Genomic DNA, 27,222 nt, shown 5'->3' with positions numbered 1-27,222 from the left:
GCTATTCGAAGACGCAGCAGACGCGCCGCGCTTCGCCGTCTCGCTCTTGAGCACCGCCTTCCGCATCCCCCCGCGCACGCGTTGGAGATTCGAACGCAGCCGCCGGATGCCGCTCGACTCCTCGCCGCCGCCGCCGTTTAGGGTGTTACTTTTACCACCAGCATCGCCCGGGGTGTTACCTCCGCCGCCGCCGCCCGCCGCCGCCGCCTTCGCGACGACGTGCGCGACGCCGCCCCACGACCCGGGGGTCATCGTCACCGGCGCGAGCTCCGGCGGCGGCGGCACCGAAGCCCTCGGGACGCCTTTGCTCTCGTCTCTCTCGCGTCGCGCCGCGCTGTGCTTGTCGCAGTACGCTCTGTAGTGCGGCCGCGTGCCGTCGCTCGCGCGGACGTGCATCCCCGCCTGCCGCGCGCACAACGGATGGAACGTCGTCTGGCAGTGCCCGTACGAGCACCGCATGGGAACGCCGGCGGCTTTCCCGCACGCGAGGCACCGCTGGTTCGCGCGTTCCTTCGGGATGCTCTGCACGCCCTCGACGCACTGCAAATCGTTCGCGTCCTTGATGACGATCTCCGGCGTCCACTGCGCGCAGACGACGTGGCACCACCGCCCGTCGACGCACTGTTTAAACGCGCCGAGCTGCACCGGGCACAGGAGGCACGACACGCCGCGGTACATCGCCATCTTCTCCTGCATGGACGGGCGAGCGCCGCGCGCGAGCGCCGTCGCCGCCGCCGCCGCCACCGCGGGGGTGTTCGCCTTTCCCTTATCCGTCGCGTCCTTGCACACCCAGCACATCCACGCGCCTCCGGCGCCGGCGGCATTCTTCGCCTCCGCGGCGCTGGACAGGCCGTAGCACCGCGGATGCACGGGGAGCGCGCAGCGCGCGCAAGTCAGCGTCTCCCGCGTGAACGCGACGTCCGCGGTGCCCGCGCACACGGCGCAGTCGCGCGGCCCGCGAGCGCCGCCGAACGCCGCCGCGGCGTGGACGGTGTCCACCGACACGTCCGGCGCGCTTCCCCCGGGGGAGGCGTAACATCCCCCGGCGCCGGGCGTTGGGGCGCCCGCGCCGGTCGGGGTCGTGGGATACGAAACGCCGCCGCGGCTGTTGTTTTGGTCCTTCGCCGCCGGGCTCGCGTCCCTCGCGCCGACGCCGCGCCTGGCCGCCGCCGCCGCCGCGGCGTCGTACCCGCGCTGCGGCTTCGGCATCGCCGCGAGCGCCTTCCTCTCGCGCTCTTTCAACTCCGCAGCCTTCGCGTCCGCGGCGGCGATCTCCAACGCCGCGGCCGCGACGTCGGGCGGGAGGCCGTCGAGCGCGCCCATCGCGGGCGCGATGACGTTGCCAGCCGCGTCTCTCCGCTGCGCGCCGACGCGGCTCGACGCCGCCGCCGCCGCCGCCGCTCTCTCGAGCGCCAAGCGCTGATCCGCCTCGCGCTTCTCGCGCTTCTGCACGCGCCGGACCTCGCGCGTCTTTGCGACGTACCCACCCGCCTCCGCGTGCTCGCCCTCGACGCGCGCGAAGTGCGCACCCTCCTCGTCCACCTTGTCGCGAACCCGCCCCAACGCGTCGAGCAGCGCCGACCGGTTCGCCTGTGAGGGTCGTTCCATACAAAGCGATGGCGGGGTGGAGTTCATAGGCGTCAGGTGGAGTTCAAAGGCATCGCGCGCGGGGATTGAAAGCGAGGCGTGAGCGGAGAGAGACGACGGCAAACGTCATTAAGGATCGGCGTTCACCACGCCGACGCGGTCGTATGGGGACCAGCGTACAGAACGCGCCTGCGTCTGCCACAGGAGCTCGTACTGCAACGCGAGGATCTCGCCGTCCACCTCGCACGTCGGCGCCGCCGCGCGCAGCTCCGGCGCCGCGTTCAGCGCCTCGGTCAGCGCCTCGAGCTCGTCCTCCGCATCCGCGGGGTCGGACTCGGAGTCGGACGCGTCGGACGCGGCGTCGGCGTCGTCCGACGCCGAGCCTTTTTTCCCCCCGCCCGCCGAATAGCGTCTCTCCTCGCGCTCGCGCTCTCGGCGCATCTCCGCCTTCATCGCGGCGAGCGACGCCGTGGACGCCGCGAGCGGCGTCGTCGGCGCGCGGCGCGTCGGCACCGCGGCCGCCGACGCCGCGGCGGCGACCGCGGCGTACGCGACCGAGGGCTCGGGCGACGCGCCTCGCGACGGCGCGTCGAACGGATCGTCCAGAGACCCGGCTCTGGACCCGCCGCGACGCTGGCACTTCAACGGCGCCGTGTCCGTGCCGCATCGCCCTTTCTTCTGGACGACGCACACCGCGCATCGGCCGCTATTCGGGTCGACGGCGCTGGCGCGCGAGGAGGAGTTCCTCCCCTTCTTCCCCCCCTTACAGGCGCCCGCGTCGGACGCGAGCCCGATCGGCGACGGCTCCGGCTCGGGCGGCGACGCCAGCCACGGCGTCGCCGGCGGCGGCGCCGGGAGCTGCGACACCGAGCTCGCGAGCCAGAACGACCTGTCCAGAAGCATCTCCGTGTGCAGCGGCATCGTCTCGTCGATCGCGGTCGGGCCGTGCGCGTGCGGGAGGTTGCCCTTGTCCCCGAACGCGCGAGTTATCGTCTCCTCCCGCGCCTTGTCCGCTTTTTCCTCAGCCGTGGGCTCCCGCGCGGGCTCGACGCCGCCGCGCGCGCCTTGGTTCCCCGGGGGGGCACCCGTCGCGATCCCGCCGAAGATCGGCTCCTGCTTGACGTGGGGATAGGGCGCGGCGGCCGCGGCGATCGCGGTGAGCGACGCGTGCGAGGACGACGGCGTGACGCCGCCGCTGATCGTCGTCGCGACGGACGCGTCGGAGGACACTTTGCCAACCTTGCCCAGCGCGCGTTGCGTCAGAATCCCCGCGGCCGCGGTCGCGGGCGCCGCCGCGAGCGGCATCACCGCGACCGGCGCGGGAATGGCGTTCGGGATCTCGCCGCCGACGTACACGCCGCCGTTTTCGTCCGTCTTCATCACGGCGACGACCTCGGGGGGAGGTATCGGGAATGCCGGGGGCTGGTCGGAAGCCGCCGCCGCGCCCGCGGCGGCGGCGGCGGCTGCGGCGGCTGCGGCTGCGGCGGCGGCGGCGGCAACCCCTCCCACGGCGGCGATCCCGGCGACCCCGCCGCCTGGGATCTGATGAAGACCCCCGCCCATCGCGGCGTCCGCGGGGACGACCGTCCCCGGGAGCGGCATCCCCGCCTCCGCGAGGCCGACGAGACCGCCCGGGTCGACGGAGACGCTCTCTTCTTTTCGCTTCTCTCTCGCGTCCAACGTCGCGGCGGCGGCGTCGAGCCGCAACCACCGCCTCGCGCCCGCGACCGTCGCGCTCTCCTCTCGTCCTTTACCCCCGCGCCCGAGCCCTTTCCCGGAGAGGAAGTCCTCGAACGATTTCTTATCGCACCCCGCGGTCTTCGCGGCTTTCGCGACCGCCGCGGACCGATCGTCGACGAGGAGTAACAGGTTGCGGCACAACGACGCCACCTCGTCCGGGGTCGTCGCGTCGAGGAGGTCGCCGCCGATGGACACCCCGCTCGGCGGCGGCGGCGGCGTGTACACCGCGTAGGTTGGCAGCGGTGGCGGCTGCGCCATGGCGCCCGACGCCGCGGGCGCGGCGCCGGCCGGCGCTCCCGCCGCTGTCGCGCCCGCCGCCGGCGCGCCCGCCGCCGGCGCCGCGACCGCCGCGCCCGCCGCGCCCGAGATCGCCGCCGCGACGGGCGCGACCGGCGCCGGCTCCGCCTTCGGGAGCCCGTCCTCGAACGGCTCCGAGTGTGGGCGTCCCGCGGGCGGCATCAGCAGATCCCGGTCGCTCTCCCACGGGTGCGACGGCAGCGCGTGCACGAGGTCGCTGAGGTGCAGCTTCCGGAAGTAGTCCTCGGTGTACTTCCACCACGGCGGCATCTCCTTCTCTTTCGTCTTGTCCTCCACGTGCGAGCCTTTCGCTTTTTTCTGTGGTGGATGGGCGTCGATCGATGAGGCGGAAGACGTGAGCGAGACGCGATGGAGGAGGGAGGGAGGGAGGGCGGCGGCGGCGGCGAATGAGTTTTTTCGATCGATCGATCGATCGATCGACCGATGGCGTCGCGAACGGAAGCGCGATTCTCGTCGCGGGCGACGCCGACGCGTCACCTTCCGGCGCGTCGAGCGCGCGCGCGAACGACTCGTCGCGCCCGTCCTCGACGTGGATTTTTTGCAAAACATCGACAAAATTCGCGCGCGGAGCGTCGAGAAAAACCCCCGCGCGCGCGCGGCGCGCGACGCACCTCTTTCACGCGCGCGGCGTCGATGAGGTCGTACGCCTCGGCCACGGTTTTCGGGGCGGAGACGCGCGGCCTTCCCGGCGCGATCTTCTCCGCGAGCGACCGCGCCTCGAGAAGTTGATCGTGATACAACGCCATGCGCTCGCGCAGAGGCATCTCCTCCTCCATGTCGTCGCTCTCCGACCCGGGCGACGGCGACTTCCGCGCGCGACGCGGCATCGGATCCGTTCGCGAGACGCGATCGTTCCACGGTTGGAAGTCCGCTCGATCTCGCCGCCGCCGAGGAGGTTTCGCGCGGTCGCGACGACGCGCGCGCGACGGAAACGCCGCGGAAAAAAAACGCAAGCTTCCCACGCGCGCGATCGACGAAAAGCGAGCGGCGCGGGCGCTTTCGAGCGCGCGGAAGTCCTCGAGCGCGCGGCGCGAGATGGCGAGCGCGACGCGGAAAGATCCCGGCGAAGTCGGGGTTCATCGCGTCGACGCGCGGGCGCTTCGGGCGCGTTTTCGTCGGCGGTTTCTATATTATAATAACCGTCGCCGGTTAACACACGCCGTCTCTCCCGCGACGCTCCCGCGCCCGCGTCCCTCTCCCGTCCCCTCGCGCTCACAGCTTGCTCATGATGTGCACGCCTCGCCTCGGATCCGCGTGCGAGCGCGGCCCGTCCGTCGCGGCAGCGTCGACGCCCCCCTCGCCGCCCCCCGCCGCTTTCAACGCCGCCGCGGGCGGCTGACGCGCCACCGCCGCCGGCGTCCCCGCGCCCTCGTGCGCCGCCCTCGCGTCCTCGCTCCTCTCCTCCAGCGCCGCGGCCAAGAACTCCCCCAAGACGCGGTCCGTCCAGCACGGCCCGAAGAGACCGACGCCGCGCTCTAAGAACGCCACGTGTCCCCCCTTCGCGACGTGCGCCAACGCGACGTGCGCGGTGCCTCGAATAACGCGTTCCACCTCGACGCTGTCCGACGCCGTGAACGGATCATCGCGCGCGGAGAGATACAACGTCGGCGTCCGGATGCTAGGTATGATCCTCGCGGGGGAGAAGTACGCGTAGTACTCCTCGACGTCTTTGAACCCGTGCGTTTTCACGATGAGCGATTCCTCGAACGCGCGGATGGTCCGCATGGAGGAGAGCTCGAACGCGTCGTCTTCGACGTCGGGATGCTCGGCGACGTTCTTCCGATGCCGCGCGAAATACCGACGCAGCTCGGACGCGATCGCGCCGTTGTACATCATCCCCGCGGGGCGCTCCGGGTCGGACAGGCTGCGGTGCGAGCTGTGCGGGTCCATGGGGCAGCTCACGAGCACGGCGGCGGCGACGCCCGGCCAGCCGTCGTCGCCGTCGGGACCGGGCGGCTTCGGCTTACTGTCCTCCTCCGCTAAGTACGTCCCGATGACGTACGTCCCCAGCGAGTACCCCGCGAGCAACACCGGCGCGCGCGGGAACCGAGCCCGCGACGCGTCCACCGCGGCTCGGACGTCCTCCGACGACGCGGCGCAGTACACCTTGGGCGACGCGAGCTTCACGCCGTTGCACCCGCGCAAGTTCAACGCGACGCATCTCCACCCGCGCGACGCGGCGACCGCGATCGCCCACTTCGTCGGGCCCTCGTGCGACCCGCCGTTGATGCCGTGGAGCATGATGAACACGGGCGCGGTGGGCGGGAGGTCGCGCGCGGGCGGGATGTCGTCCGCGGTCACCGTCCGTCGTCGCGTCTTCGACGACGGCGGCGGCGGCGGCGGCGGCGGCGGCGGTCCGCCGCCTCGGCCGAACCTCGCGCGGACGAGCCAGTCCAGCCCGACCTGCCCGCCGTCCGCGCATCGAACGATCTGCCGGTCGTACTTTAAGAAGATCGTGAGCGTTCGCGCGTACCCCGCGAGCGTCTGCGCGTGCGCGTTCCTCAGCCATCGCGGCGGGTGATACTTCGCGTCGCGCCGCAGCGATGGGCACCGCGCCACGAGCTCTCTCGTCAGCGCGCCGCCGCCGTGGACGACGAACGGCTCGCACTCGCCCGATTCGTCGGGGCCGGAACGCGGTCCGCGACGCGCGGAGGAGGATGAGGAGGAGGAGGGGGACGCGGCGCAGAGGAGCCCCGCGGCGGCGGCGACGGCGGCCGCCGTCGCGAAGGCTGATCCTCCGACTCGACCCGAGCTCGACGCGGCGTCCTCCGCCGCGGTCGACGGTTCCCTTCCGCGCGCGTCGTCCGGACGCGCCTTCGCGCGATCTGGCATCGCGCGTTCGGCGTTCGCGACGCCGACGCGCGCCTCGAAGCTACGGCGGCGCGGTCGGCTCGGCGCGCGTCGACGACTGATCTGTTGGTTGCACTTTTTCGGCCGCTTGCGCTTTTTCAGATGCGCCCGCGACACTTTCCTCGGCGCGCGCGGCGCGGGCGGGGCGCGGGGATGCCGTCCCCGACGCCGCGCCCCGCGGCGTCGCCGCTTCCCGGCGTCGTGTGCGTCCTCGGGCAGACCGGCGCGGGGAAGTCGCGCCTCGGCGCGGAGCTCGCGCGCGCCATCGACGGCGAGGTCGTCAACGCGGACGCGATGCAACTCCACGACGCGCTCCCGATCGCGACCGCGCGGACGACGAGCGAGCAGACGCTCGGGGTGCCGCATCACCTGTTCGGCGTCGTGCCCGTGCCCGTGCCGACGAGAGGAGGAGAGTCTTCTGCGAGCGCGCGCGACGAGCGCGGCGGCGGCGGATACGGCGTCACCGTGCGAGACTACAGAGCGATGGCGTTGCCGGTGGTGGAGGGCATCATCGCGCGAGGGAAAGTCCCCGTGCTCGTCGGCGGGAGCGACTACTACGCGCGGGCGATCGTGTCGCGCTCGCTGCTGGACGACCAGCTCGGCGCGGGACGAGAGGGCCCCGGGGCGGAGGCGAGAGGCGAGGACGACGGCGACGCGCGCGACGACGGCGCGTCGGCGTCGGAAGAGGAAGAGGACGGCGACGACGACGACGACGACGACAACGTCGCCGACGCCCCGCCGCCGAGCCGCGTGAAACCGAACGAGAACGACGCGGCCGCCGCGCTCGCGCGCCACGCGCGCCTGCGCGAGGTCGATCCCGTCTCCGCGGCGAAGCTGCACCCGAACAACGCGCGGAAGGTGCGTCGATACCTGGAGATTTACGACGCGTTCGGCGAGCCGGCTTCGGTCGTCTTCGCGCGCGGGAAAGCCGCCGCCGCCGCCGCCGACGACGACGACGACGACGAATCGCCGTCCGACACGTCAGCACGGTACCGATCGCTGTGCCTCGTCCTGCGCGCGGACGCGAGCGAGCTCGAGCCCGCGCTCGCGCGCCGCGTGGACGCGATGGTGGACGCGGGGCTCGTCGCCGAGCTCGAGGCCGCCGCGGCGGCGAACGTCGGCGGCGGCGTCGGCGTCTCGCAGTCGATCGGGTTTCACGAGTGGGTCGAGTACTTACGCGCGCGCGCGGCGACGCCCCAGCGCGACGTGGACGCCGCGATCGACACGATGAAAGCGGACGCGATCGAGGCGATGAAGGCGGACACGCGCCGGCTCGCGAGGGCGCAGTTGAGGCGGTGTAAGAGGCTCGAGAGAACGTTCGGGTGGCGACCGACGTATCTCGACGCGACGGCGACGCACGCGGGCGCGCGGGTCGGGGACGCCGCGCGCGCGGACGCGGCGTGGAGAGAAGACGTGTTCGAGCCCGCGCTCAGGGCGGCGCGGGCGTTCGTCGCCGGCGAGGACGACGGCGGCGGCGGCGGCGGCGGCGGCGTCGCGGAGGAGCCGGCGTGGGAGGAGCGTCGCTGCGACGCGTGCGAACGAACCTTGCGCGGGGACGCGGAGTGGCGCGCGCACGTCTCGGGAAGGCGTCATCGCAAGCGCGTGGCGTCGTTGCGGAAGAAACGCGAGGGGAAGCACGGAGTGCCACCGCGCGAGAAGGGTTGCTCCGACGCCGGGTAGCGCGAGCTCGGAGAGTTTTTCGGCGGTGGTTTAGTTCATAAAACTACCAGTCGTCGGTTTACACGCCGTTCTCGCGCGCGCGCACACGCCGCGATCGCTTCGTCTCGCGCGTCGGAGTTTATCTAATAGGTTCTAGGAGCGCGTGAGCGCGTAGCTTTACATCGAGCCGGAGTGGGGACCTTCTTTCCCGTCGCCGCCGGCGCGAATTTTCTCGACCGCCGCGGCGCTGTGGCTCAGGAAGAGAAATTCGTCGAGAGTCTCCGAGACTCCGACGGATCACCGCACGCTGAGCGACCCGTGCGCGTGGTGGGTCGCGTCGTCGGACCCCACGCCGCTGATGTCGTGCGCCGCCCCGAGACCACCCACGGCGCCGGCCGTCAAGACTCCGTTGGGATTCATCGGATCCACGCCCCCGGAGGCGATACTAGGGCTCACGGCGAGGCGCGCCGCATCCGCACTGGCTTCCGCGGCCAGCGGATCGTCCGGCTTGGGACCGGTCGCCGCGGGCTTCGCCTTGGCACCCCCGGCCTTCCCCTCGCCCTTAGCCTTCTCCGCGCGCCGCTGCGCCCGGATCTCACTCTGGCGCTTGAGCTGCTCCGGCGTCATCTTCTTCCTTCGGTTCTTGCTTCGCTGTCTTTCGGCCTCGCGCTGTGCCGCAGTCGCCTCGCGGCGCCGCCTCGCCGAACGCAGCCGCTCTCTCTCTCGCTTATCCGGGGTTTTCTCGGCCGCTACCCGCGGGGCCGGGGCCGGAGGCGGGGCCGGAGGCGGGCTGGTCATCGCGCGCTTAACTGAGTTGCGTGCGGCGCGGCAGGTCAAGTGGAGATCCGATTCCCCGTCCCCCGGCAGCTCTCGTTGGACGACGGCGATTCGTGACGAGTCTCACAGTGAGATTTTCGCTCGTGTCGTAATACAACGTAAGGGTGGTGCATGCGGTGAGGCGACGCGGCTAGCTCTCGCGACGTCGTCGGGGAGCGGCGGCGGCGGCGACGTTCGCCGCGGGTGTCTGCGTGTTCTCGTGCGTTTCTATCTGCGCGATGGCGCCTAAAGCGTACACGCGTCGTGCGTTGGTCCTGCGCGCGGGCGATGCGTCACCGCTCTCAGCGGCTCGACATGACATTCGGCGACTCGCGCGGCTGCAGCGCGACCGAGGCATTGCGCCTTATCCCCCCGCCCCCCGCGCTCTTCCCGGACTCGTGGACGTCGATGGACATTGTCTTCCTCCCCGCGTGCTCGTTCTCCCTGTCAGCGCTCGCGGGCGGCTTTTTCTGCGACCTCGTCGGCGTCTCCGGCTTCTCGGGAAATCTCCCGTTCTCCAGGTTCCACCGGTCGTCGCGTTCGTTCAGGTGCACGCGGATCGCCTCTCTCAGGGTGTTATCCACCTGGACGTCGTAGTACGACGTCAAGACGTTCGACGCTCTCTGGATCTCGTCCTTCCGCGTATCCTCGTCCATCCCCGCGGCGTTCAGCTCCGCTTCCCTGCCCGCGTCGTTGCACATGCGGTAGAAGTCGCCCGACGACAAATAGTACAGCATGGCTTGCACCGCGTCCGTCTCGACCCACTCTCGCGCGTTGTACGCGTTCGGCGCGCCCTCGAAGCCCGCGCCCTGCTCGCTCGCGGGGCACAACCACTGCGGTTTTTTCCCTCGCGTCCCGTCCCTGCGGAAGTAGTCACCGTACAGGCGCCAGCACGCGGTCGCGAAGAGCTCCGAGCGCTCCGCGACGCTCGCGTTTCGCGAGTAGTATCGGAGATCGCCCATGACGCCTCGCTCGTGCGCCTCGAACGGGTGGACGTACCACGGGCTCGGCATCGCGGGGCAGCTGCGTTTCCTCGGGTCGATCGGCATTTCGTCTCGCGCGGCGACAGGGAGGCGTCGTGCGTGCGCGCGGGAGGGGGACGGCGCGGCTCGGACTGTCAATGCCAAACTTCGTGCGCGTCGAGAAAACGCTTCTTCGACCCGTACTTACTGTACACACGTACGGAGCACAGCGCAAACAGTCAGAGCGTACGCGAACGAAAAAAAACTCGCGCTATGAGTAATTAGTGAGGGTGTACGTACGCGACGAGCGCTCGCACCCGCGAAAAGTTTCTCTCCTGGCTGAAGAAAAGCCGACGTCGCGCGTCGTCGACGCCCTCTTTCGCACGCACGAAACCGATAGCCGGCGAGCTAGCGGTTCACTCGTGCAACCATGAAGGTGAGCGTCGCGAATCCCACCTCGCGCGCGCCCTCCGAGGACGTCCCGCGCGTCGCGTCGCCGGTTTCCCGGCGTCGGATGCGCGAACGATCCTCCTAGGGTTTTTTCCCCGGTCTTCGCGGCGACCCGCGCGCGATGCGACCCGCACGCCCTTCGTCCGCGACGTGAGACCCTCGCGCTGACGCCTCCCATCTCACCCCCGCCCCCGTGTACGTCCGCAGCTCAACATCGCGAACCCGGCGACGGGATGGTGCGTTCGCTCTCCAGGGTTTTCGCGGCTTTGCTTTTCGCCGCGCAGCGATTTATTTTCCCGGTGTCGATGGCGGACGGCCGGCGGAGGACGTCACGCCGCGCGAGCGGGCGACGACGACGACGACGCATCCAGCGGCGGCGTGTTAGCACGCGTCCCGTGCGCCGCGACCCGTCGTCGTCATCGCGCGCGCGTGACGTCCCACGCCGGCCGGCCACCGGACATCATCTTTTCCCGCGACCGCGCGCGACTGCCGTCTCGAACGAACGAACGAAACGAATTCATCCAGGACCTCCCCCCGGACCTCGCTGACGCGCTCGCCCCCTCCTCCTCGCTTCGAATCAACAGCCAAAAGAAGATTGAAATCAACGATGACAGCAAGCTGCGCATCTTTTACGACAAGCGCATCGCCGCGGAGATCGACGGCGAGGGCCTCGGCGAGGAGTTCAAAGGGTACATCTTCAAGATCATGGGCGGCAACGACAAGCAAGGGTTCGGCATGAAGCAGGGTATCCTCACCGCGCAGCGCGTGTTCCTCCTCATGAAGCAGGGCACGTCCGGGTTCTTGGGTCACGGCCGCAGGAAGGGTGAGCGCAGGCGTAAGGCTGTCCGCGGCTGCATCGTGTCCCAGGACATCGCCGTGCTCAACCTCATGATCGTCAAGCAGGGCCCCGGCCCGCTTCCCGGTCTCACGGACGACGAAAAGCCGCGTCTTCGCGGGCCCAAGCGCGCGTCGAAGATTCGCAAGCTGTTCGCCCTCGATAAGAAGGACGACGTTCGCAAGTACGTCAACACGTACAGGCGCGAGTTTGAATCCGCGACCGGGAAGAAGAAGAGCAAAGCCCCGAAGATTCAGCGCCTCATCACCGCGCAGTCTCTCCAACGCAAGCGCAAGGAGCGCTCGATCAAGGCGGCGAAGATCGAGAAGTCCAAGTCCGAGGCGCAGGCGTACCACAAGGTGCTCGCGCTCAGGCTGAAGGAGGCGCGCGAGCGTCGCTCGGAGTCTCTCGCGAAGCGCAGGGCGTCTTCCGTCGCGTCCAAGGATAAGGCGTGAGGGAGCGGCGCGGATCGTCGATGGCGACAAAATTTTAAGGCGACTTTAGGGAGGGGCGCGGCGACGAATCGAATCGATCGATCGCGCCTCGTCTCGGAGACGCCCGGTCGCGCGGAGGTTTGGATAGACCGTCGCGCGGCCGTCAGTGGGGGTTGAATGCTTAGTCGCGCCGTCTCGTTGTAATCCAGAGCGTCGCGTCTTCACACGAAAGAACACGACGCCCGTCCTCTCGCGCTCGCCTCGTCCGTTCCATCATCGCGCCACTGCCAGAACGACCCGAAAATTTGAAGTGGACGACGAGTTTCGTCGCGCGCGCGCTACAGCGACAGCTCGCGGGGTCGTCATAGCTTAGCGCGCGCGCGATGGGCGAAGCGGCGGCGGCGGCGGCGGCGGCGGCGCCTCCCGCGCCCCCCCCGCGCGACGACGACGACGCGCGTCAGAAGCTCGTGCGACGATGGCCCGAGAGGAAGGGCGAGATCGTCCAGCTCCTCGGCCTCCTCGGCGCGCCGCACGACCACGCCGTGCCGATCTTCGTCCACGGCCCGCCCGTCACGGGGAAGAGCAGCATCGTGCGCGACGTCTTCACGACGACGAAGCGGCCGTTCGCGTACGTCTCGCTCGTGGACGCGCATAATCCGCGTCTGCTTCTGGACGCGATAGTGGAGGAGCTGGCGCCGTACCTCACCGGTCTCACGGAGAAGCAGACGCGCTGCGATCGCTTCGCGGATCTCATAAGCGTCCTCCACCGCGGGTTAGCCCCGGACGCGCCCGCGGTGTACTTGGTCATCGACGTCGCGACGCGGTTGCTGGACTGGAAGTCGAACGACCCGCTGCTGCCGGCGCTGATGAAGATATCCGAGCTCACGGGTGCGCGGTCTCCGAGCCCTCGAGCGCGGTCGACTCGACTCGACGCGCGCGATTCAAACGCGGCACCCTCCCACCGTTCCAGACCTCCCCGTCCCTCGTCGCCCCGTCCCTCCTCTCTCTCCTCGCGCGCCGCGCCGTCTCCGACGCTCGCGCTCACGGCGTCGCATCTCTCGCCTACGTACTCTACTCAACAGGACGCAACGTCGGCGCGATGCTCATCGCGACGCCCGGGTGGGACGCGTTCCGATCCGCCGCGATGGTTCGACCGCCCGTGCTTGTGTATTTCGACGCGTACACCAATCGGCAACTCCGGGACGTGCTCACGCGCGAGCGCCCGAAGGACGCGGACGCGACGTTGTACCGGGACTTCCTCGGCGCGGTGCTTCCGACGTTCTTCGCGACGTGCAAGTCGCTGCACGAGCTGCGGGCGCTGTTGGCGCCGCTGTGGAGGCGGTACGTGGCGCCGTGGGAAGAGGCGCGCGACGGAAGAGATCTCGCGGCGGCGCGGAGAGGTCTCTCCGCGGCCGCGGCGGGGGGATCCGGGTCCGGGTCCGGATCCGGCGGGGGTGCCGAGGGTGCCCAGGCCGACGACGACGTCGTCGTCCTTCCGGAGGCGAGGACGCTGTGGGCGAGGTTGGCGTCCGGGCGGACGGCGGAGAGCGTCGCGGCGGAGGCGGCGGCGAAGGCGGCGGCGGAGGCGCGCGGCGTCCCGCCGCCGCCTCGAAAAAAGACCGGCCCCGTCCTCCACGCCGGGCTCGCGGTCCCTCTATCGTCCGCGTCCCTCGCGCTGCAGCGCGGGGAGTGGCCCGTCCCCGAGGACGAGTCGGGCGCGGGCGCGCTCGATTTCGACATTCCGCGTCTCACGAAGTTCATGCTCGTCTCCGCGCACCTCGCGACGATGAACCGAGAAGCCGTGGACAAGCGTCTGTTCGGGCACATGATCGAGGGCGTCCGCGCCGGCACGGCCGCGGTCGCGCAGCGCTCGGGGAAGCGGAAGCGCGGCGCGCTGTCCGCGGACAAGCAGAGCGAAGCCGCGGCGACGGCGGCGCTCGACGGTCCGGGCACGTTCAGGTGCGTCCCTCGTTTTTCACCCATCCCTCGGTGTCAAGATTTGATCGCGTCCCCTTTCGACTGACCGGTGAAGATATCCCGACTGCCCCGTCGTCAGCCTCGAGCGGTTGCTCGCGTATTTTCGCGTCGTGACGAAGCAGGCGTACGACGAGGACGGCGCCGGCGACGGCGACCTCGCGCGCGAACTCCTCAGCGCGGACGTGTTCATGCAAATCAGCAGCATGGTCGCGCTGGGTTTGCTCACGCGCACGAGCGGCGGGGACGCGCTCGACGGGTGTCGGTACCGGTGCGACGTAGGGAACGACCTCGCGAGGAAGATCGCGGCGGACCCCGCGGTGCGGGTCAACCTGGACAACTACCTGTTCTACGTGTGAGCGCGCGACCGACGGAGAGCGCGGGGGGGGGGAGGGGGGGGGGCGCGCGTTCCCGCGCGATGGTCGACGCGACGGGTGCGACGGTGGATCCGGGACCGAACGCGAAAGTTAGTTACAGAAAATAATAAAACTACCAATAGATTCTTTTTGGCGTACACGTACACGTACTCTAACCAAAAACACATACAGATACTCCGGAAAGATCATTGGTTGTTGATTAGCCTCGGAAGTCGAACGGTACTGAGTCGAACGCGATGGGCGCTTCGATCGGCGCGTCTCCGGCACTTGGAGACGCGCGCCGCCGCCGCCGCGGCTCGTCGCCGACCCTCCACCGCGCGCGACCCTCGCTCGCGACCGAAGCGTAGACGACCCGCGGCGTCGCGTCGCGTCGCGCGATCCTCTCGACCGACGATCAGATGGCGTCCGTCCTCAACCGTCTTCAGACGATCGGACGGGGGTTCGGGGATAAAAAAACCATCAAGACGGACGACGTGCACGCCGCCGCGGAGGAGACGAAAGCCGCGGCGGGGAAGTCCAAGAACACGCTGTCGTCCGTAGGATGGGGCGACCGCCTGCGGTACGTCGTCGAGAACAAGACCGCGGAGGACGGCAACTACCCCTTCTACCTCCTCACCTACGTCACGACGCTGACCCTCCTCGCGTTCGGCCTCGTGTGGTGGTACGCCTCGAACCGATACGACGGCTACGTCTACGGTCAGGAGAACTACGCGGACGCCTTCTTCGCGGGGATGCAGCTCATCGTGTCGCAAGGGTACGTCGACGAGATCCCGGACAAGTACGGCCTTCGATGGTTCTACTGGCTCATGATATTTTTCGGCGTCGTGATCTTCGCGGTGCTCGTCGGTTTCATCACCGACGCCATCGCACAGAGCATGGACGCGATCAAGGAAGGGCACACTGCCGTCGCGGAGGCGGGGCACACGCTCATCTTGGGGTGGAATGAAGCCACGCTGCGGGCGGTCGTGCAGATCTCGTTCCTCAGGCGGCAGTACCAACAGCTGAACGAGAGGAAGTGCTTCGGACTCCTGTGGTACGCCAAATGGCTGACGCCGGCGTTCAGTATGCTCGGGCTCCTCGAGCGCCCGTCCACGTCGATCGCGGTGGCGAACATCGTCGTGATGACGGACACGCTCTCCAAGGACGAGATGCACCGTCGTCTGGAGCAAGTCCTGGCCGAGCGCGGGATCAACCCGCGGAGAACGAAGATCGGGCGAAACATCATCTGCCGCGTCGGCGATCCGACAAACGTGAACGACCTGATCCGCGTGGGCGCGCACAGAGCCGCGGCGATTCTCGTGATGATGACGGCGCAGGACCAGAAAGAGGAGGACGAGTCCGAGGGGAGCATCCAGAACGGCGCGACGTTGCGGGCGGTCCTCGCGCTGAGGCACGTGTTCTTCACGAACCCGTGGGATCGCACGCGGGAGGTGAACCCGGATTTGAGAGTCGTGCTACAGATGTCCAACAAGAGCGAATACGTCGACGCCGCGATGTTTCAGCACAACAACGGGAACCCGGTGATCATCCCGATGGACTTGACGCTGTTCATGAACTCGCTCATGTTCAAGTGCGCGGCGCAGCCCGGTCTGAGCAGCATCTTGCTGAACATCATCGACTTCGAGGGCACCGCGATTCGACGACGCAAGGCGAAAAACTTGCGCAGCGGACCGAACAACAAATACGGCGACTGCATCGGGAAAACGTTCGGAGAGATGCGCAAGCAGTTCACGCGCGCGGTGTTCATCGGAATCATCAAGCCCGGGATGCCCGTGGAAGAGATCGCGTCCTCCGGGTACGGCCTGTGCCCGGACCAGTCCACGGTGATCGATCCCGAGGACCTCCTGATTTTCATCGGACCGAGGTCGAACCCGATACACGACTACAAGATGACGGCCACGTTCGACGGGTACCTGAAAACCGCCAAGGCGCTCGCGGACGCGAACCCGTCGATCGAGTCGAACCGCAGGAAGCGTCAGATGGTCTCGAAAATGCTCTCTAACGTCCTCGTGTGCGGCTGGCGCCCGGATTGGCAAGACGACTACCGGCGCCTACACGACCGCATGATGGAAATCGTGCGGCAGCGACAGCCGGGTAGCACGATCACGTTCGTGAACGCCGTGGACGAGGACGAGTTCGCGGCGTTAGTCCTGAAGATGGGCCTGCGAAAAGCGCGCGATGACGGCGAAGTGCGGTGCTACGAGATGCACCACCCGTACCGAGGCATCTTCATTCGGCACGTGAGAGGGGACGCGGCGAAGCCGAACGTGATTGGCCCGATCATCGAGGGGTCCACGATTCACACCGCGATCATCTTGGGGACGCAGGCGAACATCCGCCTCGGCCATCGCCATCGCGACACGCGCGTGTTGAACATCGTGCTGCTGTTGCGGAAGCTGTGGAGCGTCAAAGCCGAGGGCGTCCCCATGCACATCGTCGGTGAAAACCAAGAAGACATGACATCTCGACTCGCGCTCGCGCCGAAGCGCGGTCCCGGCGCCGCCGGCGGCCACGAGCCAGACTTCGTGAACAGCCAAGCCGTCGCCGCGCGCGCGCTGGTGCAAACGCTGGCGTACCCGATCATCTCCCCCGCGGTGAAGGACCTCTTCAACGAAGCGGAGGACAGCGCGGACATCGTGACCACGTTCGCCAGCGAGTACGTCCCGTTAAACGTCGAGATGAAATTCGGCGTGGTGCGCGCGTCGGTGTTGCGAGCGCAAGGGGAACGAAGCATCTGCATCGGCATCCTGTGGAGCAACGGCGACCCGGCGCTTCTTCCGCCGCACGACAGCGACGTGAAGTTCTGCGACACGGATCGGTTGGTGGTGCTGAGGAGGTTGTTCGACGCCGCGAACCCGGAGCAGCCGCCGAAGCCGTCGGGGGATGAGCCGGGGTCGCCGCTGGGTCGGATGATGTCGATCGCGGGAGTGAGGGCGTGATCGCGATGGTGGGTGTGATTTCGTTAACGTATTAAACAACGTGTGCGTTGTTGCTGTCGTCACGAATTATTATTAAGATTCGGCGTTCTCGCGCGCTCGCGGACCCGCCGGCCGGGGGGGCGCCCGCCGAAAAAAACGACCAACTGATGCTGTCCTGTTTGCCTGTCCCGAAGTCCGCTCGGTTTTTCCGCGGGACGAGCCGAGATACTTTTCGCTGAGACGACGCGACGCGACGCGACGCCCCTCCCCCGCGCGCGCTCCCCGCACATATCGCGCGCGCGCTCCCCGCGACCCCGCGCGCGAGGCGTCGACCCTCCCGCGGACCCCGCGCGTCGTTCGACCCCGCGACTCGTTCCACCTCGGGACGACCTTCGCCCTCCCCCGGGGACGGGGACGGGAAGAAGGCTGGCTATTGGAGGGAGGGACTGACAGCGGTATGGACAACACGACGGGCTTCGAACACTTCCCCGCGTCCGCCGCGCGCGCGCCGCCGTTCCAGCCCTCGCGCGGGTACGCGTCGTTCGACAGCCCGCAGTTCAGCGCGCTGCGACGGCTGCAAGAGGAGCAGGCGAGGGCGCGGCAGATCGCGCTCGAGCGCCGCGTCGGGACGGGGACGGGGACGGGGACGGGGGCGCCGTCGTCGTCGTCCGCGCTCTCCGCGCTCTCCACGAGGTCGGCCTCGTTCTTCGGCGGGGGCGCCCCCGCGGACGCGCGGCCGCTCGAGGACGCGCCGCCGTTCGTCCCCGCGGCCCTGCGCGACGCGGATGAATCCGCGGAGGTGACGATGGCGCCGTTCTATGCGACGTCGTGGGGGGGAGGCGGCGGCAGCAAGTCCGCGCCGCCGTCGCCGTTCCAACCGCCCGCGGGGACGACGGCGACGACGACGACGACGACGCAGGCGTTCACCGCGACCGCGGGGGTGCTGCACCACGGTTCGCGAACCGACGATCGCGCGTCGACTCTGATCGCGCTGCGACAGCAGGCGTTCAGATCCGAGCACGCGATTGGTGGACACGATTGGGACGGTCGAGGCGGGTTTCACTCGCCGCGCCAAAATTTCGAGCAAACGTTCGAGCAAAATTTCGCCGCCGCGTGTCCTCCGCCTCCGTGGCTCGGCACCCCCGCGCCGACCGCGGGCTCGAACGTGGACCAACACGGGATGTCCACGATATCCATCGGCGGCGCCGGCGGGATCCAATCCCCGCCGTTCTCCCCGAGCCGCAGCGCGCACTCGCTGGTCGCGTCGCTGGTCGCGTCGCCGATGACGCCCCCGCGCGCGCGCGCGCGGCGGCGGCGGCGGCGGAAGCGCCGCCGGGTCTCCGCTGCAGATCTCCCCGCCCCCGGGGACGACGCTGCGATCGATGCACATCACGTCCCCGCTGAGCGATCACTCGCCGGGGATGCCCGGGGCGCAGAACTCGCTGTACAAGACGGAGCTGTGTAGGAGCTGGGAAGAGACGGGCGCGTGTCGGTACGGCGTGAAGTGCCAGTTCGCGCACGGGCGAGACGAGCTCCGCCCGGTGTTGAGGCACCCAAAGTACAAGACCGAGGTGTGCCGGACGTTCGCGCAGAACGGCACGTGCCCGTACGGGACGCGGTGTAGATTCATTCACTACCGAGTCCCGCAGAAGAGCATCTTGGGGACGCTCATCGCGGGCGCGCACTCGGTCATACCGGCGGACTGGAGCCCCGAGGGGAAGCCGTCCGATCGACCGACCCCGAGCGCCGGCGTCAACGGCGGATCCCCCGGTCAGGGCAAGCGGCGGCTGCCGATATTTCAGAGGATATCGGACGAGAACGCGAAGGAGGAGAAGGACGCCGCGGAGGCGGCGGGGGCGAAGCGTCACGGATGGGACGCGCTGCGCGAGGGATGCGACGACGACGACGACAACGTCGAGGTCGACGTCTTCCGTCGGTCTGTCGAGGACATGTACGACGCGCGCGCGCGCCGCGCGCCGATGCCGTTCGACATCAGCGGCAGCGCGCTCTTCGGGAACGTGCGCTGAGCTATGAGTGGCGACGGGGGGCGACAGGGAGGGGGAGACGAGGAGGGGAAGAGAGAAGACGAACGGACGACGACGACGTAAACGGGAACCCGCGTTCCCGAGAGGAAGAGTACGCGAAACGAAAGTGTTTCACGCGCCACGCGCGAAGAGTACGCGTAAGATTGTATTTGTTCTTTTTTTAACGACGAGTAAGTAATGGTAAGATAGACCATCGCGGCTACGTCCTTGTCCTCGTCGTCGCCGACGACGCTACCGCACCCCGAGCGGGTGCGTCTCGAGCTCGGATTCGTCCAGGAAGACGCCGTCGTCGCCGCGCCCGCCGCCCCGGAATAACAAGTTCCCGACCGCCCCTAATAATCCTCCCATCGCGTTCGCGTTCGCACCCCTCGAGTCCCCCTCCTCTCGGGTCCCCCTCTCTCGCGACGACGACGACGACGACGCGCCGACCGCGCCGACCGGTCGGTCGGCGAGGCCATCCTCTCGCAGCGCGAGGAGAATCGTCCGACGCAGCGCCGCCGCGCGTTCGACGTTGAGCCCCTCCGGCGCGCGCGACGCCGCCTTCTCCAACGCGCTCAGCTCGCGCAACGCCCACTCGATCCTCTCTCTTTGGCCGCGGAGCGTGAAGCGCGACGCCGCGACGCGCGCGTGCTGCAGCGACAGCTCCATCACGCTCGGGCTTCTCAGCCCGCCGCCGCCGCGCGGCGCCGGCGCCTTCGCCTTCGCCTTCGCCTTCGCGTCGCGCGTCTCGTCGTCTTCGTCGGCGTCCGAACTCTCCGAACTCTCCGCGCGCCGCTCCTCCTCCGCGGCCTCTTCCATCGCCGCGTCGATCGCGGCCGCCCTGGAGTCGCACTCGGTCTCCTCGTCGCTCACCGCCTCGAGTGCGTCTTGAAGGTCCCAGCGGAGGTGCGTCATCGCGTACCGCTCCTTCGCGGCGGCGGTGGAAGATGGAACGTCAACCGTCGCCGTCGCCGCCGCGAACGGGGACGGGGACGGGGACGGGGACAGCGGGGACGGGGACGGGGACGGGGACGGGGACGGGGACGGGTCGACGACGCCGCTCGCGCGCCTACGCTCCTCCTCCTCCCGCCTCGACCGCTCCAACGTCTCGCGGAGCACTCTCGCCTCGCCGGGGGGCACGCTCTCGAGGTCGACGCCGACGTCCCCGCGCGGGGTCTCGGACGCCGCGAGCGCGCGCGCGAGGTCGGCTTCGTAATCGCCGGAGGAGAGCCGCTCGAGCTCGAACGGCGGCGGCGGCGGCGGCGGCGGCGGCGACGACGACGACGACGGTTGACGTTCCGTCTTCCACTCGGTCGCGCGCCCCGACGCCGACCGCGCCGACATCGCGCGTCGGCACGCCTCGGACACCTCCGCGAAGGCGTCCGCTGAATTCGCGCGCGTCGCCGTCGCCGTCGCGCTCGCCGTCGCGAGCTCGCGCCACTCGTCCGCGCAGTCGCGAAGGACGCTCAGGACGCCGTCGTGTCTCGAGTGCGTCTCCACGACGCCCAGGAACCGCGCGATCCACGCGTCCGAGGACAGCGCGTCGAGCAGAGACGCGCCGACGCCTCGCGCGTCCAGGAAGTTCGCGATCGACTCGCGGAGCACCGTCAGCGCGGTCGACGCCTCGGTTTCGCCGCGGCCGGAGGCGAGCGCGGTCGCGACGGCCTCGAGCGCGGGCTCGGTCGCGCTGAGGGGACGGAGCGCGGGGGACGACGCGGGATGGATGGGGGATAGGGGGCGGGTGATGAGGAAGGGATCACGGGGGAGATGTTGACAACTGACGTTCGCGTTCTCGAGGGACTTCCCAGGCGCGACGCGCGCCGCGCGCGCGCGGGGGGAGGACGCACCACGCGCCGCCGTCCGCGAGCGCGTCCGCGAACGCGATGACCGCCTCCACGGTGTCGCTTCGTCGCAGCGCGGACGCGAACGCGTCCGCGGCGGGACGCGCCATCCCGCCCCGCGGGCGCGGCGCGGCCGTGCTCTGCCGCGACGGCGACAGGTGGACGCCGAGCGTCCGCCGACGCGCGCGCGAAGCGACGCGGCTGCCGCGTCAGCTCTCGATCAGCGGAGATTCGCGTCGGTCAGCTGGGAGAAGTGCCGGTCAGTTTGACCGGCTGGCTCGATCGTGGAGTGCGATGAAACTCATACTCCAGGCTCAACGTTACTCGTTTTTAATTAACCGGGATAAGCTGGCCGTTGGGAAAACGACCCGACGGACGCTCCGCGCGATCGAGCCGCGCACACGGCGCACGGCGCCGCACGCACACCGCCCGATCCGCGCGAAGACGCTCGACAGCTTTATCGTCGAGTTTCGAATCGCGCGAGACGCACGGGACGCCGTCCGCGCGCGGTCGATCGACGCGCGGAAAGGAATAAATTCTCATCGATCCGCGCGCCTTTTTGCGCGATCGATCAAATCAATAGGGTAACCCCAGCCGACACCGACCATGGGGGGCTTCGTCGAGAGAACCGCGAAGGAGAAGGAGTACGTCCCCGCTGCCGCGGACGCGCTCGTCGCGATGGTCTCCGGCTGCGCCGCCGCGGTCGCGGTGGCGCCGTTCCTGATGTGCGTCGACCGAGGCGTCGTCGCCGCGGCCGCGGGGACCGCCCCCGGGGGCTCGCTCTTCCGCGCCATCGCGTCCGTCGCCGGGGAGTTCGTCACGAAGCCGAAGATCGCGTTCACGTCCCCGGCGCTGTGGATGGTCGCCGGCGTGTACGGCGGGACGTACTTCGCGAAGAACGTCAGCGACGTCGTCATCGAGCGCACCGGCGTCGGCGGCTCCCCGATCGCGCAGGCTGGCAAATTCGCGGTCGTCACGTCCACGAACATGGGCGGGTCCATCCTCAAGGACGCCGCGTTCGCGAAGCTCTTCGGCGCGGGCGCCGCCGCGACCGGCGCGCCGCCCGTCGTCCCCCTCGCGTCCTACGCGCTCTTCGCTCTCAGAGATTGCCTCACCATCGGCGGCGCGTTCTTCGTTCCGGACGTCATGCGCGACGCGCTCGTCGCGAGCGGGAACGTGCGCGACGCCGCCGCCGGCGCCGCCGCGCAGCTCGCGTCCCCGCCGCTGATGCAGGTGGTCTGCACGCCGATGCATCTGCTCGCGCTGAACTTCGTGAACGCGCCGGGGGCGACCGCGGCGGCGAGGATGGCGGTGATGAAGAAGTCCACGCCCGCGGCGTTGCTCGCGCGGTCGCTGCGGATGCTACCCGCGTACGGCGTCGGCGGCATCTTGAACACGTCGTTGACGTTACAGGGGAGGAGGGCGGTCGCGGAGCACTTTCTGAAGAGACGGGACGGGTGGGCGAGCGAGAAGGTGAAGCGCGCGTGGGGCGCGCGATTGGGCGCGTCCGTATTGGGCGCGAAGGGGACGAAGGGGAGCGGCGGCGGCGACGACGCGAAGGCGAAGCGGCGGGGCGCTCGATTCGCGTTGTTGTCGCGCGCGCACGTCGAGGCGCGGACGCGAAGCGCGCCGCCGCCGGCTGAGGCTGCCGCGACGACGACGACGACGACGCTGGGACGGTTCCGCAAGGTGACCGGCGGCGGCGCGAAGGTTAAGGGAGGGGACGGGCGGGCGCGGCGGCGATTCGCGATCGGCAGGTTCGGGACGGCGCGCGGCGGCGACAAAGCGGCGACGGCGGCGGCGGCGTGACGGCGGCCCCGCCGCGCGCGTCGCAGCGCGCGCGCCACCGTGTTATAGAGCAGCGCGATCTTCAACTTGCGAGTTGAAGACGATTAGAGAGAGAGAGAGAGAGAGAGAGAGAGAGAGAGAGAGAGGCTTTGTGGTAAAGACCGAGCCGTCCTCTCCTGTCCGCGCCCGCTCGCAGCCTTTCCAATCTGTTTTGTCCAGAGGCGCGGGCGACGACGCTGATCTCGGTTCGGAAAAGTGACGCGTCAGCGCAGCGTCCGCCCGGCGGACAACTGTCAGCGCGTGACGAAGGGTCGAAGCAGTAACGCCGCCCCCCTCCCCTCCCCGGCCAATTGCGAGCGCGTCATGGGCGGCGGCGGACCCGCGTCGTTCACGCCGAGGACTCCGGAGCAGCGCGCGCGCGTCAGCGGAATCGTCGACGGCGCCGTCGCGGTGGTGAGCGGGATCGGCGCCGCGGCCGCGGTGTCGCCGTTTCTCGCGACCGTCGATCGCGCGGTCGTCGCGGCGGCCGCCGGGAACGGCGGCGTGTTCCGCCACATCGCGCGCGGCTTCGCGGAGTTCGTCACCAAGCCGAGAGCCGCGTTCACGTCCCCCGCGCTCGGGATGGTCGTCGGCGTGTACGGCCTCACCTACGCGGCCGCGAACGTCAGCGACGTCGTCGGCGAGCGACGCGCGAACGCGTCGGACGCGTCCAAAGCCGCGGGCAAGTTCGCCGCGACGACGGGCGCGAACATGGGCGCGGGCGTGATGAAGGACGCCGCGTTCGCGCGCATGTTCGGCGCCGCCGCGGGCGCCGCCGCGGGCGCCGCCGCGACCGGCGCGCCGCTGACGGTCCCGGCCGCGTCCTACGCGCTCTTCGCCGTCCGAGATTCGCTCACCATCGGAGGCGCCTTCTTCGTCCCCGCCGCGTTGTCCGCGGCGCTCTCCGCGTCGGGGACGATCGAGAACCCCGCGAGCGCGAGCGCGCTCGCGCAGCTCGCGTCCCCGCCGCTGATGCAGGTGGTCTGCACGCCCCTGCATCTGCTCGCGCTGAACCTCGTGAACGCGCCGGGACCGAAGATCCCGTGGACGAAACGCGCCGCGTGGACGGCGACGGCGGCGCCCGCGGCGTTCGCCGCGCGGTCGCTGCGGATGCTCCCGGCGTACGGCGTCGGCGGCATCTTGAACGGGTACTTCGTCCGCAGAGGCCGCGAGCTCGCGCTCGCGGACGCGATGCGCGAGATCGAGGCCTCCGAGAGCGAGAGCGAGACCGGCGCCGGGTCGGAGGAAGCGCGGCAAAGGGGGCGGTGGGAGAGCGCGATCGAGGCGTTCGGCAGCGGCGAACGCTTGGACTCCTGGACGGGCGGCGAGGAGGGCGAGGCTGTCCTGCACACGCTCGCGCGGTACCTGTACGGCGACAACTCCGTGCATCCGATCGCGATGGCGAAGGAGACGTCGCTGCCGGAGATGACGTTCAGGTGGGAGCGGATGATACAGAACACGGTGCAGGCGCAGCTGGCGGACGCCGGCGGCGGGGACACGATCGGCGGGTGCATCGTCGCCGGCGGCGACGCCGAGGTTTCCGCGGCGCTGGACGCGCTCATCTCGCGCGCGAAGGTGGACGCGCGCGATGGTACGGTGAGCGTGCGCGAGATCGAGGGGTTGCTGACGCGGGAGAGGGACGAGAGCGGCGAGGGGTGGGCCGCGCGGGCGCTGAAAGGGGACGAGCGCGGCGCGGCGCGGTCGTCGCGCCGCGAATCGATTCGCGCGGCGGCGGCGGCGCGGGGGGTGGTGACGCGGACGACGGGCGCGGAGAACGGCGACGAGGACGCGCGCGTGGGGAGGGACGACATGCGGGCGCTGTTGCGGAAGCGCGTGGGGATCAAGAGCGCGCGAGACGACGACTGACGGGCGACGCTCGCTCGAGTCGGAAGAGGGCTCATCTGAGGGCTAAAAGTTTTCAACGCGCTCGCTTCATTACGAACACGCAGTCGTCCTCGTCGCCCGCGACCGCTTTCCTCCCCCGCGCCCCCTCCCGCGTCAGCGCCTCCATCGTCCGCGCGGCTCGCACGACGCGCGTCTCGGCGTCTATGAACGTCGTCCTCCACACCCGCGTCGTGTCCTTAAACGTCTTCGCGAACGGCGAAAACGCGCCGTCGAAGAGCGTCACCGCGACGGCGTCGAACGTCACCGTCCACAGCTCGCCGCGGCTGTCGTTCATCACTGGCGCGAACGTCGCGACGAGGCGCGCGCCGAGCCAGTCGTTCGGTGGTATGGATAAAACGTTCACGTACGAGCCGTTTTCGAGGCTGATCTCCTGAAACGCCGTGCCTTTGAACGGCCCGAGCGATCCGTTGGACGGCGGTGGCGCGGTGGAGAAGACAACCTCCCAGCGTCCGTCGACGAGCGCCGAGTTGGCGGGATTCGACGTCGGGTTCAGCGCTTCCAGGGCGCGTATCTTCGCTTCGATCGCCGCGAGAGCGTCGTCGCTCGCGTCCAACCCTCTGTTCGCGTCGCGCATCGACTCGAACAGCTCTTCCTTCGCGGTGGATATCGAGCGCGCGTCCGCGGCGTCGACCGCCCATCTCGTCGAGGAGGCTGCGATCTGCTGGTGCCGTCCGCGCGCGTCTCCGTCTCCGTCTCCGTCTCCCCACCGCGCCGTCAGCCTCCGCGCGACGCGCGACGTCGCGGACGTCGACGCGGACGCGGACGCGGACGATCGCGAGCGCGCGAGCGACGCCGCGCGCGGCGTCGCGAGCGCGATGGACGTGGACGCCATGCCGACGTGAGGGACGCGCGGACGGGGATGACGGGGCGGGCGAAGTTTTCGCAGCAGCGTTGCTGTTCGCTCAAGGCCGTTGCGACGTCCGAGGGAATCAAATCCGGGGCGACAGCTCCGACGGGGGACGCACTCCCACGCGCGCGCATAGACGCCGCACGCGCGCGCGCGCGCAGGCATCGCGCGCGCCTAGACACGCGCGGTAGCCGGGCGCTCGACCGCGCGGGCGACGACGCCGGCGGCGTCGCGGGGGTCGATCGAGACGGCGGGGGAACGCGCGAAGACGAGGAAAAAGTCGTTCGCGAGGACGGACGACGCGCCGAGGACGCGATGCCGCTATCGAGCGGCCCCGCGTTCTCCGCGCTGAAGAAGACGCCGCCGAAGTCGACCGCGTACGGATCGCGACGCTCCGCGACGGTGCGATGGACGACGTCGCCGCTGCCGCCGCGAATGCGCGACGCGCCGTCGAACGAGAAGGTCACGTCGCGCGTCCCGTCGGACGCCGCGAGAGCCGCGGTCGCCGCGGCGCCCGCGGCGGGGAAGCCGTCCGGCGCGAGCGCCGCGGGCGCGGGCGCGGGCGCCGCGAGCAGAGGCGTGTCGTGGGCGCGGTTCGAGTCCATCCCGGGCGACGGCGACCGCGCCGCCGCGGGGGCGGCGTCGTCGTCCGCGAGATCGTCGACGCCGACGCCGACGCCGGCGCCGTCGAGAACGGCGACGGCGACGGGCGCGGGCGCTCCGGCGAAGAAGACGGCCACGCCCACGACGAAGAATAAAAATAAAACGCCCACGAAGCCGTCGTTAGCCGCCGCGGCGCCGTCGTTGACGACCCGGGGGAGGTCGGCCGCGATGGACGCGAAGACGACCCGGGCGAGACTGTCGACGGCGAAACCGTCGAAGTCGCCGACGCGAAAGCGAAGCACGTCGCCGTCGCCGCTCCCCCGCGTCGCGACGCTCGCGTCCGGAACCGGAACCTCCGCCGCGGTGAAACGCGCGAAATCGCCGGTGAAAGCGACGGCGGGCTCGACGGCGTTCGGCGGGTTCCGACCCGTCGACGCGAACGCGAACGCGACCGCGACGGCGTCGCCGCCGCGGTCGCCGAGGAAACGACCGACCGCGTCGCCCGAGTCGCCGACGCCGGGGACGCGCGTGCACGAAAACCACGTCCTTCGCGAGAAGCTGCTCATCGCGCAGGACGGGAGACGAAAGGCAGAGTTGAAAGCGGACCGCGCGGCGGAGAGGGTGAAGGTGATGCGCGCGATCCTGGACGAGCAAAACGCGCTGCTGTCGAGCGCGCCGGAGGTGATCGCGCGAGGCGGGCTCGACGCGTGGCGAAAGAGCGCGTCCGTCGCCGCTGCGAGTCGTTCTCCTCGCGCCGAACCGCAACCGCGCGCGACCGCCGACGACGCCGCCGCGGACGCCGCCTCCGCCTCCGATCCCGCCGTCGCCGCCGCGCACGCGGAGGCTATGGACGCGCTCGCGCGACGCATCGCCGAGCTCGAATGTGAACGCGACGACGCGTCGCGTCGAGCCGCCGACGCCGAGGAAGAGACGCGGACGCGCGACGACCACGCGCGCGCGCTCGACGTCGACATCGCCGCGCTGCGCGCGGACTGCGAGGCGGCGCGCGTCGCGGCGCGCGACGCGAGCGAGATGGCGAGGGTGGCGTCTGCGCGCGAGCGAGAGGCGCTCGACGCGGTCGCCGCGGAGACGGAACGCGCCGACGACGCGACGCGAGACATGGCGGCGTTGACGGAGCGCGCGGATCAACTCGCCGCGCAGCTCGAGGTGGCGTCGCTGCGCCTGGACACGCTCATCGCGGATAATAACAACGACGCGCACAGGCACGACGCGATCGACGCGAACGGATCGACGA

At 69.9% G+C, this 27,222-nt stretch overlaps 14 protein-coding genes across 14 annotated transcripts; 7 read left to right on the top strand and 7 right to left on the bottom strand.

The window, feature by feature from the left end:
* Nucleotides 1-387: 387 nt before the first annotated feature.
* On the bottom strand, nucleotides 388-678 carry MICPUCDRAFT_13064 (uncharacterized protein; the record flags this gene model as incomplete). The annotated part of the gene is made up of 1 exon (XM_003055189.1): nucleotides 388-678. A coding segment is annotated over one exon (291 nt), but the record flags the coding sequence as incomplete, so codon positions are not given.
* Nucleotides 679-1,716: 1,038 nt separating this feature from the next.
* On the bottom strand, nucleotides 1,717-4,472 carry MICPUCDRAFT_50778 (set domain protein; the record flags this gene model as incomplete). The annotated part of the gene is made up of 2 exons (XM_003055188.1): nucleotides 1,717-3,942; nucleotides 4,257-4,472. The coding sequence occupies 2 exons, from the start codon at nucleotides 4,470-4,472 to the stop codon at nucleotides 1,717-1,719; spliced, it is 2,442 nt and encodes an 813-aa protein (XP_003055234.1).
* Nucleotides 4,473-5,061: 589 nt separating this feature from the next.
* MICPUCDRAFT_3792 (uncharacterized protein) lies at nucleotides 5,062-6,144 on the bottom strand (the record flags this gene model as incomplete). Its single annotated transcript, XM_003055187.1, has 2 exons — nucleotides 5,062-5,961; nucleotides 6,031-6,144. Coding segments are annotated over 2 exons (1,014 nt in total), but the record flags the coding sequence as incomplete, so codon positions are not given.
* A 504-nt stretch (nucleotides 6,145-6,648) lies between these two features.
* MICPUCDRAFT_38216 (uncharacterized protein) lies at nucleotides 6,649-8,175 on the top strand (the record flags this gene model as incomplete). The annotated part of the gene is made up of 1 exon (XM_003055714.1): nucleotides 6,649-8,175. The coding sequence occupies one exon, from the start codon at nucleotides 6,649-6,651 to the stop codon at nucleotides 8,173-8,175; it is 1,527 nt and encodes a 508-aa protein (XP_003055760.1).
* A 40-nt stretch (nucleotides 8,176-8,215) lies between these two features.
* On the bottom strand, nucleotides 8,216-8,952 carry MICPUCDRAFT_61783 (uncharacterized protein; the record flags this gene model as incomplete). The annotated part of the gene is made up of 1 exon (XM_003055186.1): nucleotides 8,216-8,952. The coding sequence occupies one exon, from the start codon at nucleotides 8,950-8,952 to the stop codon at nucleotides 8,452-8,454; it is 501 nt and encodes a 166-aa protein (XP_003055232.1). The 3' UTR covers nucleotides 8,216-8,451.
* Nucleotides 8,953-9,272: 320 nt separating this feature from the next.
* On the bottom strand, nucleotides 9,273-10,019 carry MICPUCDRAFT_50774 (uncharacterized protein; the record flags this gene model as incomplete). Its single annotated transcript, XM_003055185.1, has 1 exon — nucleotides 9,273-10,019. One exon carries the CDS (start codon nucleotides 10,017-10,019, stop codon nucleotides 9,273-9,275), a length of 747 nt encoding a protein of 248 aa, XP_003055231.1.
* Nucleotides 10,020-10,316: 297 nt separating this feature from the next.
* MICPUCDRAFT_49409 (uncharacterized protein) lies at nucleotides 10,317-11,879 on the top strand. The gene is made up of 3 exons (XM_003055713.1): nucleotides 10,317-10,368; nucleotides 10,590-10,618; nucleotides 10,967-11,879. Exons 1-3 carry the CDS (start codon nucleotides 10,363-10,365, stop codon nucleotides 11,670-11,672), a joined length of 741 nt encoding a protein of 246 aa, XP_003055759.1. The 5' UTR covers nucleotides 10,317-10,362; the 3' UTR covers nucleotides 11,673-11,879.
* A 155-nt stretch (nucleotides 11,880-12,034) lies between these two features.
* On the top strand, nucleotides 12,035-13,984 carry MICPUCDRAFT_50772 (uncharacterized protein; the record flags this gene model as incomplete). Its single annotated transcript, XM_003055712.1, has 3 exons — nucleotides 12,035-12,539; nucleotides 12,734-13,610; nucleotides 13,684-13,984. 3 exons carry the CDS (start codon nucleotides 12,035-12,037, stop codon nucleotides 13,982-13,984), a joined length of 1,683 nt encoding a protein of 560 aa, XP_003055758.1.
* Nucleotides 13,985-14,278: 294 nt separating this feature from the next.
* MICPUCDRAFT_50771 (uncharacterized protein) lies at nucleotides 14,279-16,941 on the top strand (the record flags this gene model as incomplete). The annotated part of the gene is made up of 1 exon (XM_003055711.1): nucleotides 14,279-16,941. Exon 1 carries the CDS (start codon nucleotides 14,401-14,403, stop codon nucleotides 16,939-16,941), a length of 2,541 nt encoding a protein of 846 aa, XP_003055757.1. The 5' UTR covers nucleotides 14,279-14,400.
* Nucleotides 16,942-18,365: 1,424 nt separating this feature from the next.
* MICPUCDRAFT_9855 (uncharacterized protein) lies at nucleotides 18,366-18,554 on the top strand (the record flags this gene model as incomplete). Its single annotated transcript, XM_003055710.1, has 1 exon — nucleotides 18,366-18,554. A coding segment is annotated over one exon (189 nt), but the record flags the coding sequence as incomplete, so codon positions are not given.
* Nucleotides 18,555-19,108: 554 nt separating this feature from the next.
* Nucleotides 19,109-20,895, bottom strand: MICPUCDRAFT_46408 (uncharacterized protein; the record flags this gene model as incomplete). Its single annotated transcript, XM_003055184.1, has 2 exons — nucleotides 19,109-20,631; nucleotides 20,792-20,895. The coding sequence occupies 2 exons, from the start codon at nucleotides 20,893-20,895 to the stop codon at nucleotides 19,197-19,199; spliced, it is 1,539 nt and encodes a 512-aa protein (XP_003055230.1). The 3' UTR covers nucleotides 19,109-19,196.
* A 496-nt stretch (nucleotides 20,896-21,391) lies between these two features.
* On the top strand, nucleotides 21,392-22,594 carry MICPUCDRAFT_61778 (uncharacterized protein; the record flags this gene model as incomplete). The annotated part of the gene is made up of 1 exon (XM_003055709.1): nucleotides 21,392-22,594. The coding sequence occupies one exon, from the start codon at nucleotides 21,392-21,394 to the stop codon at nucleotides 22,592-22,594; it is 1,203 nt and encodes a 400-aa protein (XP_003055755.1).
* A 342-nt stretch (nucleotides 22,595-22,936) lies between these two features.
* On the top strand, nucleotides 22,937-24,478 carry MICPUCDRAFT_50767 (uncharacterized protein; the record flags this gene model as incomplete). The annotated part of the gene is made up of 1 exon (XM_003055708.1): nucleotides 22,937-24,478. The coding sequence occupies one exon, from the start codon at nucleotides 22,937-22,939 to the stop codon at nucleotides 24,476-24,478; it is 1,542 nt and encodes a 513-aa protein (XP_003055754.1).
* Nucleotides 24,479-24,530: 52 nt separating this feature from the next.
* MICPUCDRAFT_50766 (uncharacterized protein) lies at nucleotides 24,531-25,349 on the bottom strand (the record flags this gene model as incomplete). The annotated part of the gene is made up of 1 exon (XM_003055183.1): nucleotides 24,531-25,349. The coding sequence occupies one exon, from the start codon at nucleotides 25,347-25,349 to the stop codon at nucleotides 24,531-24,533; it is 819 nt and encodes a 272-aa protein (XP_003055229.1).
* Between the last annotated feature and the right edge of the window lie 1,873 nt (nucleotides 25,350-27,222).

The sequence above is a fragment of the Micromonas pusilla genome, assembly GCF_000151265.4.
Source record: "Micromonas pusilla CCMP1545 genomic scaffold MICPUCscaffold_1, whole genome shotgun sequence".
Classification (NCBI taxonomy): Eukaryota; Viridiplantae; Chlorophyta; class Mamiellophyceae; order Mamiellales; family Mamiellaceae; genus Micromonas; species Micromonas pusilla.
The sequence above is the reverse complement of the archived record's forward strand: the minus strand, read 5'-3'. Positions and strand labels throughout refer to the sequence as shown.